We start from the raw sequence: 11899 nt of genomic DNA on the forward strand, positions 1-11899 counted from the left end.
AACCAAGAGAATGATGAGGTCAAAAACGGAGGTAATCCCCTGAAAAACTCTCTGACTGATTAATTGTGTACTGCATGAGGGATCTTTCTATGCTATTTTCGCAGACAAGTGTAAGGATGTATCCAAAAAGCAGCTGGTGGCCGTTTACTTGCGATATGTACACAAGGGGACTGCAAGAACCCGCTGTTGGCCTCGTAGCCACAGACAACATGACTGCTGAAGCAACAGCACAGAAAATATTGGAAGTTGCTGCACCTTTTGAACTACCCTAGCCTTTGTGTTGGTTTTGGGTTTGATGGCGCATCAGTAATGGCTGTGCATAAGGGGGGTGTCCAAGCCATCCTTAAGAGCACCCGTCAAAATGCCGTCTATGTATATCTCCAACTTGGCCTGGGAACGCCTCGGGATTCCGTCGGAGCTGGTTGATGTGGCTCGGGATAGGGAAGTTTGGGGTTCCCTGCTAGAGCTGCTGCCCCCGCGACCCGATACCGGATAAGCAGATGAAGATGGATAGATGGTCTTTTATTTGCAATGTCTTGGATACGTTTTTCATTTCCCACAATCTCACAGTAATGTCTCTAATTGGTGGAACTCATGCTGGTGAGGAAGGGGAGCTGTCAGTACCCGATGCTGATCCTGTTTAACCAGGATTTACCCAAGGAGTTAAGCCTCTCCTCTTTAAACATATCTCAGATGGGGCCATTTTAATGCTACAAAGCCATCACCCTCAGTTAGCATTCCATTGACTCCCATTCATTTTGACGTCACGTTGACAATGAATAACTTTGCATCTAAAGCGTTTAAAAAACTCTATTTTTCCATTGTGTATTTCCAAAGAAACACGACAATGTATCAAAGGCTCCATTACCTTGTACCTCACGTTATGGCTTCATAGCAGACGTTTTTATAAAAACAGGCTAAGGATTGTGTCACAATGTGTCATAACCACGTGATTTGCTTTCGCATAGCAAATCATCATATTGTCAGGGGAAGCATGCAGACAGTTTGGACTTTCATTAGCTGTTTAGGTTTAAAAAGGAAACAAGGAAATTAATTTCGACCTGTTCTCACTCCCGCTTGGTCAGTGGCTCGTGCACATGTAAATGTGCTGTATTTATATAGCGCTTTTCCAGTCTTAACAACTGCTCAAAGCGCTTTTACATCTACAGTGAACATTCACACACATTCATACACTGTGGCGGGGGCTGCCATACAAGGTGCCACCTGCTCATCATAAAGACATTCACACACATTCACACTCCGATGCGCAGCACCGGGGGCAACTCAGGGTTCAGTGTCTTGCCCAAGGACACTTCGACAATGACTGCAGGGGCGGGGATCGAACCACCAACCTTCCAATTGGCAGGCAACCGCTCTACCACTGAGCCACAGCCGCCCATGCAAATGCCCACATGCAAATGCTGTCAATGTTGCGAGTAATGAAAATGCGATAGGGGCCCAGGCTGTCTATCAATGTCTTCCAGTAATGCGGGATTACTTACGGGATTATGCGGGCCCTGATTGGTCCGGGCAAGTAATAAACTGCGTATCCTGGTTACCGATTGTTACTCTTCTCATTCAATTCTCATTGACTACCTGGTAGATTTATTTACCCGCCAATTCACCCGCATTTGGCAGGTGTGCAGGTGTTAATTTCATGCCCTGTTAACTAGCATGTTAGTTAGCAGTAATTAGCCTCTGTCTATGTTAATGTTAACTAGCATTTTAGTTATCAGTAATTAGCCTGTGTCTATGGTATCTCCTAACACATACCTACGCTCTCTGTCTCTACTGATTGGGAATGATCGAGATTGAGCCTCCAACTGAGCTTGAAGACGTAGATGTGACGTTGGCAACCTGTCTGAAAGTCTTTTGGTAGCTGTGCCAAAATAAATCTCAATCATTAACAATCAGCAGAGAAGTAAGAGCGTAGGTATATGTTAGGAGATAACATAGACACAGGGTAATTAGTATGTAAGCGCTGACAATCTTGGAGCCCAGGTAATAGGTGTAGTTGTTGAGCACTGACTATCCTCCTGATATCATGCACAACCTCTTTGAGGGTGTTATTCCAGTCAAACTAGCACACTGTATCAGTTTATTGATTTCCAAAAATACTTCACTCTTGAGGGCATTAACAAATTGATCCAGGCATTTCCATTTCAAATGGGGGGACAAAACCAACACCCCCTATCCAATATCACGCTTTTTCAGAACTAGGAACACCAAAACATCACTATTTGGAGCACTATCCACACATGATTTACTGCTTTGGACCTCTAAGTGCTCTGTGGACTATGAAATTTGAGGCTAAACACTTTCTTCAAGCAGTTCGCACATCATACAAATTGCTTTAAGAATATAACTCGTTCACTACCTATTTAACACCAGTTCATGTTTGCTTATCACACACATTATTGAGTCTCAAGAAGTCCCCCTTAGACCTCATAGATGTCTCAATCAAGCCTGTTGATGTCCTAAGTGAAGGAGTAGTCACTTCTTTGATCCAGAGATACCCAGATGTGACTGAAGTTCATGTAGCAAAAATTGTGTCTTGCAGTGGTATACGTACATCATAGTGAGGGGATGCAACACGGATCTATAGATGGATTGCCTAAATTTATAAATAAGATCATTCAATTGTGCGTTTTGAAGGAGAAGTTGTGTTTTCTAGGGAAAGATGAATGTGCTTGGTATATGGAGCATTATGGAAGTTTTGAGCTATCTGCATCACCTACTAGAAAGGTTACCCTAATTGAACTTGATGACTTGGTGGACCCTTATCTCCTTGTGGAATACATGGTTTGGGGTTTGCGTATGGTAATGTTAAAAAGATTCATCATTGTTAAAGGTTTTGTGGCTTTGTAAAACCCGAAAAGTATGAGCTATTGATGCCAGACTTACATAATCACAAACTGTTGTTTTTTTATTGCAAGTATAACTATTTTTTATTGTTTTTTTTTGTTATCAACACCGCATTCATCCCCAGAAACTCAGCCCTCACGATTGGCCTCTTGGCCAAAGAGTTTTGCAGTCCCTAAATTCACCTTTGAGGCTGAATTTGAACTACAACAGAAAAACACAGATTTGAAACGAATGGAACATACTTGGCCCAAAGATAAAGTAGGTCATACTTGATGGCCTTGTGCAAGAGATGATGAAATACACAAAGTATCCAAAAGACTATCAGTGTGAAGAGGTAGCAACAGCAGCTTTGACAAGGGCCCATCCTTGTCTGGTTCAGCTGGGATCCAAGACAGGATTTGGGGGATGGAAACAGTTCAATTCAATTCAATTTTATTTATAGTATCAATTCATAACAAGAGTTATCTCAAGATACTTTACAGATAGACCACACACCAGAATTTACAAGAACCCAACAGTTCTAGTAGTCTCCTCCAGAGCAAGCAACAGTGCGATAGTGGCGAGGAAAAACTTCCTTTTAGGCAGAAACCTCGGTCAGACCCAGGCTCTTGGTAGGCAGTGTCTGACGGGCCAGTTGATAGAAAAAAAAATAGTAGTTTGTAGCAGTTCTTTGTAGTAGTTCATGGCATAGCAGTGCACTGTGCGGCATTACAAGGCACTGCAGGACGTAGCTGGGCACCGCTGAGTGTAGCAGATGAACATGGCATCACAGAACATGGAGCGGGACCATGGCGACAGCTGCTACCATGATTTTGGAGCCTCCCTGATCCGAGGTAAAGTGAAGTATAAAACTTTAGATATAAGGTTATATAAGGCGGATATAAGTAGAGTTAGTTAAGTACAAAATGCAAAACTATCGTACAAAACTCGGCCGACTTGGACACCCTGAAATCCGTGTCAACTCTTTGAAACACAAATGAGAAGGCCAAGGAAAAGCTGCAGCCAAAATCAAGAAGCCTAGAAAGGCTTAAGTTAACTATATTCCTCTGCGTCCAAAAGGCGAGACCACAGAATGCTTAGAGAACGAGAGAATTACTTTATTGTCAGAACTGAAAAAATCGTGACAATGAAGTGGTAATAAAAGACAAAATGGGAAAAACCTTCTCCCACAGACCAAAGCTATTCTAAATATGCTAGTGCACTTTCTTTTATGAATTTGAAATCTGGAAAAAGTGGCTAGAAAATTCATAGGATTTATTGATTATTCACAAAAAAAAGAATTTAACTGATAATTGATATTTACCAAATAATTTAAGTTTTTAGCTGATTTGACAATAACCAGAGTATATTCTAAAGCATTTCTTCTTCAAAAAACTTTTTGCAGCTGTGTTTGAAAGGCTCTGTGACCCTGAATAAATAAACCAGTTTTGTCTTAAAGTCTAAAGCTACATAAGACTCGTCGTAAACCTGCAAAATGTCCCTGAAAGAAATGCTCCTGTGTTATTAAATAATAAGAAACCATTGCATAGTTTTTTCGATTGCTATAAAATTTTATAAAACACCCAAAATTCAATGAGAGTAGTGAACTGATCAGTCATTTTACTTGTGAAGAGCATTGTATGGACAATCCATGTTAATTTGGGGGCAATTTAAAGTAAACCGTATTTCTGATATAGCAACTTTAAAACAGGTCAAATTTGACCCGAGGACAACAGTAGGGTTAAATGCTCCTGTCTATGTTTATAATTATTAGGGCCTATGCGCAGATGGCAAAGGCCCAATTGAAACTGAAGGAATTCTTTCACAAAAATGAATCACTAGTGCCCGCTACAAAAATAAACAAATTCAGCGCCTGCAGCATGTTTAATGTAGACTAACAAAATGACTACACATATGTATGTCAAGAGATACAAAAACGCTCATTTGAATCATACCTTAAACCCACCCATATTGAATTTAAAGTTCAAAATTAGTGCAATTTTGCCCATTTTCACATCGTACTTAACAAACTCCTCCTAAAGATTTAATCCGATCAACTTTAAATTTGGTCTGTGCCATCTTAAGACATTAGAGATGAAAAGCTATAAAAAGAAAAACTTTTCGTCATAGAACATGGTTGTGGCAGGACGGCCAGAGTGGGAATAACTTAAATGGACATTGTCCAATTGGCTCAAAACTTTTCAGGATTCATAAGTGTGTAATCTTGATGACATATAAAGGCTGAATTTTACTAAAAGTCATAGGGCCCTCCAGTCGCAACAGGAAGTAGGCCTAAAAGTCAAGGTGCTATACTTTAACAAACTCCTAGAGATTCCATCAGTGTCTTCTAAAGACCTTAACAATGGAAAGTTATTAAAAGCAAAAACTTTTCATCCAAAAGTGTGGGCATTGAAGCAACTTTGAGTATTTATTGATGAACAGAAAGTTTTGGTGTTTATTGTCTAATTTGTAAGAAAGGGTCAAGGCCTGAGGACATTTGTAGGTCTCCTTTGCTTAAACCACGCCCCTTTCATAACTGGTGACCCGTTTAAGGTATTGTTTTATGTGAGGTATCAATGTACTCAACAGAGACTTTCTGCTGACTTTCTGAAAAGGTTTTCCTCAACCCCTTTGCTTTGGCCATGCCCTCTTTCACAACTATTAACTCTCTCCAGTAATGCCTCTGCAATGGCATATGTATCGCCGCGTTGGGTTTGTTCTTGTTTGCAATTCTGCTTCAAATTACTCTGTTGAGCACAAAGTGATGGAATAATGGATTTGGAACCATACAATTTGGCAAAATTGGGCCAGGATCTATACCTTAAGCCGCCATGTCTGTTGATCCGGTCAAGTGACTCCCTACAGGTCTCATCTCGCCTTGAACCACATTTTGTTTAGATCCAGTCTCAGTTCAACAGATGGGCCTTGACAACGACAATAAGCTGACTACTATCCATGCCCAGCTAGCATTTCTGACTGCAAGTCTAGGCTCGATCAGATCTGACGTGAACAACCTAAAAACCACCGTGGAAGACAACACAAGTATTCATGCTTTTCGGGAGATGGTGGTGAAGCTAGCAGATATGGTAGACAGAAACCGGAGATGGAACATCCGCATCGTCGGTCTGAAAAAGGGGCTAGAAGGTGCTAATGCTACCCAATATCTCTCACGCTCCTTGCCTAAGTGGTTCCCGAATCCAGCAAATGCTTGGATCTAGATTATGAGAGCCCACAAAATTCACCCATAGAAGAAAACCACTACTAATCACACACTGATTTTCTATGTCCTCTGCTTAACAACCTGACAGGCGATCGGAAATCTCCGCTCGTCATTAAGGGCTGGAAAGTTCGGTTCTCCCTTGACTACAGCAACTTCACGGACAAATGGCGGCAAGCCTTTTATCAAACCATGGATTCAGCAGAAATCAAGGGTTTGAATTTTTTCCTGCTTTATACGGTAACGCTGAAGTTCAGAGAGGGCGCCCAGTATGGGGTGTTCACCTCTGCCGGTGAAGCTGAGGACTATGTGAACCAGGCTGCGCCCTGTCGGCCTGCGGCGGCAGGGACAGCCGACGCTTCGGATTCTGTCATGGCGGAGGATCAGGACTGAAACAACTGCCTGATGAACATGGATCATTGGTTTGTCCTGTTCTCTTAATGCGTCCTGGTTTTTGTCGCACTGTTGTCTGATACAATTACAGAAACTGTGTTTCTGAATGCTATGTGGACTTAATATGCCACACTCTCAAAAGGTTGGCTAGGCCACTGCCAGACCCTCCAAGGTGCTGTTTTGTGCTTTTTAGGGGTTCTAGCGCGTTTGGCCCTATAACTCCCAAACCCTACACCGGACATGTAAAAACCATATATCCACGGGTTCCCTGGATCCACCTGAATTTTGTGTTATAGGCCACGCCCATTACCGCCTAGACTTTTATGGGTACAAAATTAATTGAAAACCTACTTTTTTGAACACCCTTCCTAGACTCAGCGACCGATCTATATGACATTTGGCACGTAGCATTTCTAGTCCGACCTGTGGCAAACATGTGATGTTTCTGCTGATGTCTTTGTTGTCTTCCTACCCTTACAGAAAGTTTTGTATGCAGCAGATTCATTAATCTTTGGATATTGTTCTGTGCCAGGACATTGAGGAACCAGACATTGACTGGGACATTGCCATAGACCACGATGGAGCGATTATGGTTCCTGAAATTGAGTATTCTTTGAGTGAGGAACAAAGTGAAGGTGTTCAGTTACTCATTCAAAACAATGACCCAGTTACGCCTACAAGGGAACTATACTTGCTATGCCACTTAATACTTATCCGTTTGTAAATAAAGACAATCAATGGATATTTCAAAGTTGGTCTGTTGAGGATTGGGACATTGATATAGTAAGCTTTATATTATTATATGATATTATTATTACAACATTATTATTTATTATCATTATTATAGTTAATCCTTAGAACTCCAGCAGCACACCTTTAAAAACCTTTAAAAACCTTTAAAAACCTTTAAAAACTCTTTCGCCATATTAAGTCTTTGTCATTCCATTGCAAAGGCTTGCTTGCCAAAACACGTCAGAGTTTTTAAAGGTTTAAGATGACCAAGCCATAATATTAAAGACTTTTTAAATTTTTCCAAAGAGAGGGACTGGGAGTTTCATTAAAAAAACAATTAGAGGGTGGAAAAAAAAATGATTTTTTGCTCTTGTTTTGTATATGTAGTTGGTTAAAATGAAATGACAATACTTTAATAATATTGTTTAGGTTGTGCTGAAAAAAAGGATAGAAGAGTCAGTATTGCACTTTCCTGAGACCTCTATCCAGTCAACAAAAGTGTTCTAAGTTCTAAGGGTTAAGCATAACTTAAATATAACATTGGAATGATGATCCAAATCACCATTTACACTCACTGTGATTACTTTAATTTATTTCAGCCAGTGTATTTTTGTGATAACTAGCATCACATCATTGAAACATTGAAAATAACAGAAAACTGCATTCTGTTAGAAAGAAATATTTCTATGCACACATTGTGACAGAACTCATGGCAAAAAAACAGTCAGTTACTGGGCACCAAGGTTACTATAGTTTTACATTTTATTTTTAATTTATTTTTGTTTAGATTTTTTGTTTTCAAATTCAGCTTAGTTTCATTTAGTTTTTAAAGTGGGTTTGATAGTTTAGTTTAGTTTTTATTTATTGAAAATGCTTTGTTTTAGTTTAGTTTCGTATTAGTTTTAGTGTTAGGGTCTTTTTTGTAACATGGGTTATTTGTTAGGCTCAAGATTATAAAAATATTTGAAAACATATTGTGTTATAATAACTCAACATCATACAATTTAAAAAAATATATAGTTCAACAATTCAACAATAACATAAGTACATACAATGTAGCCTACATATAATGAACACAAATATATAAACAGTCTACACAAGAAGCCACAGTAAGTTCAAATGTGTAAGTGACATGTTCCAGGAAAAATACCTTAATAGCCAATATACTAAAGAAGACATACATGAACAGGTGTTTTTAACTTTGGTTTGAGTAAAGTGGCAAACTTTTTGAAGTCAATGGACACACAGTTGTGTAGACATCCCAGTATCAATACACACATTAACCCACGCTTCCACCCGCTTATGGTGTTCCTGCGTATTTACTAACCATTAGCTACCGGGTCGCCAGTAAAAGCCCTTGAGTAAAGCCCGGCTTTGCGTTCTCCTTTACTTGTTAAGGTTAGCCTCCTGGTGTGCGCAATTAAAATGTACTTTCAAATTTGTGGTATTTTTTCCCTTTAATAAATTGTCCACATACATTTCCACCTTCCACTGGAAGGCACTTGCTTTTATCTGACACATTCATAATCGAATAGGTCTGTGCTGCTTTCTACAGACTTTAGTTACCGCCATGATGCCAGGCAATGGGCGCAAAAATTCAAATCCCACTTTGGCCACGCCAAGTCCCGGCCTACAAAGAAGCTTGATTGGTTGGTGCTAGGCATTTCACCTTGAGTGGTTAAGGTTAGGGTTAGGGGATTGGTCAGAGGATAGGACCTGTACATGAAAACATGGATGTCTGGGCAATAGTAGTGTGTGAATGCGACTGAAGGGCAGGTTGAAATATTGTGCGAGGAGCACTGACTATGTTGTGTTCAACTTGACATGGAATGTTGGAATTTCTGGGTATCCAGTTGGAAAACACATATAAGTCTATGGCATAGCCTAAACTGTATAAAACAGAAAACAATAGGTACCTTAACACTTTCAGTGGTGCCTTGCACATTCGTGCTTGGGCCCTAATAATAAAAATCCTTGCAAAAACAATAGGTTCCGTCGCACTTTCAGTACAAGGCACCATTTGGGCACGAGAGCTTGCGAGCGCACAAAAAAACACACACACACACACAAACCCATACACACACACGAAGGATATAACTACATAGCTGTCTGAATTAATAGAATTGTTGGGGCTTTGTAAGTTATAGTGTGGTTTAGACCTACTCTATCTGTAAAGTGTCTTGAGATAACTTTTGTTATGATTTGATACTATAAATAAAATGGAACTGAATTGACTTACAGCAGTCCCCGCGCAGGTTGACATTTATTCTACAGTGTAGCTATGTCAATGAGCAGGGCCTCGCTCGTTAAGTTGGCACAGGGCCTCGCATCCCCCCTGTGACAGCTCTGCGTGAAAGGTACTTCTACCAATAAAACCGGTTTGCCGATATTGGCTTACTTCAGCTATCGCTATTTTTGTGTAGCCTACTAAGTTGGCTGATTAAATAATTTCCTGTACAAAGATGCCATGGGTATATTTTGGAGGTAATTTATAATCTGTGTCTCCACTACAGTATAAAATGTCCTGCCATTATACAATTTGTGTCCACTGCTCTTTAAATAAATTTAAGAATTCTTGTAAAAAAAAAATCTTTATCTAAATACATATCGGCCGCCATATTGTTACTGTGTTTTTAAACTTCAAAATATTTTATTTTATTTATCAGCTGGAAAAATCCTGCATAACGTTAAGATATCACAATGGATACAAGGGAAATGTGTTGTGTGAAAAACCCTTAGCTTTTTTTATTTTAACAAATATATCTGAGTAAGTCAGAATTCTTCAGATGTTCAGAGATTCCAACTTGACACGACCTGCACACATGGCAACCGCAATCACCCAGTGACACAGTTCCTGAACTCACACTTACTCTTTGATTCAGGATGTTTTCTTTGACGTCAGGTCAGTGTAAAAGCTATTTTTGGGGAAGCAAATTCATTACAACAATGTTAATTCTTGAGTAAAGTGCATATGTAACCAGGGAGATTCCAGTCATAAATCCATCCAAATGTAAGCGCTATTGTTGTGAGGTATGCCGGGATTCAGACAAAAAGGTCACATCAGATGTAGACTAATAGATCTGACCACTGATCTGAAGTAGGGAAAGAAATAACCAAGTAGCATGCAAAATTGAAAATGTGGAGGGAAATCTCTGCACCAAAAAGTGCTTGGGGAAGGTTAATTTTAGAAAGGTTTCTTATGTAAACCCCTTTAGTAAAAAAAAATCATCCTATCACTTCTTTAACAACTCATGTTTTAACATACAGTACAAGTACATGTGATGATTTGACAATGTAGTGATTCATGAGACATAAAATGCCACCAGACATCAAATCCCTGTAGAAATGACTAGATGTAAAGGAAATACAGACATTCCTTTTAAAGGTTTGGGACTTTGGTTTAAGTGCATTTGCATGCGTGCATGTAGGTGGACGTGAGGGTATTTGGGTTTAACATGCAAAGCCATTTGTTTGGTCTAGTATGACGATAAAAGCCTGACGCTCAGAGGAGGCGTTGTGTCATTCCTGTCCTGCCCCCTCCACGAGCTGGAGGTATGACATCAACAGCAATAATGAAGGCAGCTCCTCAATGTCTGCGCCCAGGGGCTATAAAAGGAAGTTGGGGAGCAGTGCTTATCATAACTAATAGGAGCTAACCACCAAACCAGACTGACTTCACTTTGTATCCTGGTAACTTTTTCTTTCATCAAACTGAGGAGAAGGGAGATCCAGAGGTAAGTTCCACTTGTTATAGTCCGGGTTGTAGGCCGAACACACCTAAACCATAGTTTATTTTTTTATTTAAAAATAAATTGGCTTAGACTGATACTGTGATATATCTGAATGTGGGGCTTTCAATTTAAATTTTAATAAAACATGTAATTCATTTTGGTCCTCCAATAGGCTGCTCACTTATTTTAACTTAAGGCTAAAGGTTGGACAAGCAAAATTGTGTTTTTTATTTAGTTTCTTGCAAAATATTGAAAGTTTTGAAAGCTTTTTGAATTCATGAGAAAACATGATTTTGAGATTGTTTTTTTGTTTTTTAAATAACAGGTCAACATGTGCAATCTGGACTACAAACTCGTGTTCATTTCACTCTGCATTTTACACCTCTTCACCCTCTGTGAAGCACGTCCCCTAAGGTAATTTCAAATATTAAATAGAATAGGTCTACCTCATTTAGACCCCTAGCAGCACAGTTTGTTTTTGCAATATTAAACTAAAGTAGTCTGCATTTTATGATCCTATGTGCAGAAAAAGGACAGTAAGTGAGGTCCAGCTCATGCACAACCTTGGGGAGCTGAAGCAGGTGCAGGAGCGTAAGGTGTGGCTGCAGATGAAACTCCAGGGAATCTACACCGCCCCGGCGTGGGGCAGCAGCGAGGAGACCGGCCGAACGAGGAGAAGACTGCATCCTGAGGAGCTGCCAGACCTGAGCGACCTGACACCGGAGGAGATCCAGTAGCCTTTAGACTCTGAACTTACAGGAAAGCTCCTCTACCTCCGCGTTCGCAATTGGTCGCAGCAACATTTTCCAACACCCCTCTTAAAGACATTTAGACTACTTTCTATATAAAAAAAGAAAAAAAAAGAAAAAAGTTTTTAGGTGATCTGCATGTGTCGGTCTTTGATTAGAATATGGTCTTGCACATTTAAAGTTTACCGCAGTGAAGTTGGTTTAATGTTTGACATTCGTCGGTTTTCGCAGAT

The 11899-nt window shown here is 39.9% G+C and overlaps 1 protein-coding gene across 1 annotated transcript; it reads left to right on the forward strand.

The window, feature by feature from the left end:
- Positions 1 to 9648: 9648 nt before the first annotated feature.
- On the forward strand, positions 9649 to 11654 carry pth1a (parathyroid hormone 1a). The gene is made up of 4 exons (XM_034879105.1): positions 9649 to 9657; positions 10667 to 10738; positions 11243 to 11331; positions 11444 to 11654. The coding sequence occupies exons 1-4, from the start codon at positions 9649 to 9651 to the stop codon at positions 11652 to 11654; spliced, it is 381 nt and encodes a 126-aa protein (XP_034734996.1).
- Positions 11655 to 11899: the final 245 nt, after the last annotated feature.

This window comes from Etheostoma cragini, chromosome 8 (genome assembly GCF_013103735.1).
Source record: "Etheostoma cragini isolate CJK2018 chromosome 8, CSU_Ecrag_1.0, whole genome shotgun sequence".
Taxonomy (NCBI): domain Eukaryota; kingdom Metazoa; phylum Chordata; class Actinopteri; order Perciformes; family Percidae; genus Etheostoma; species Etheostoma cragini.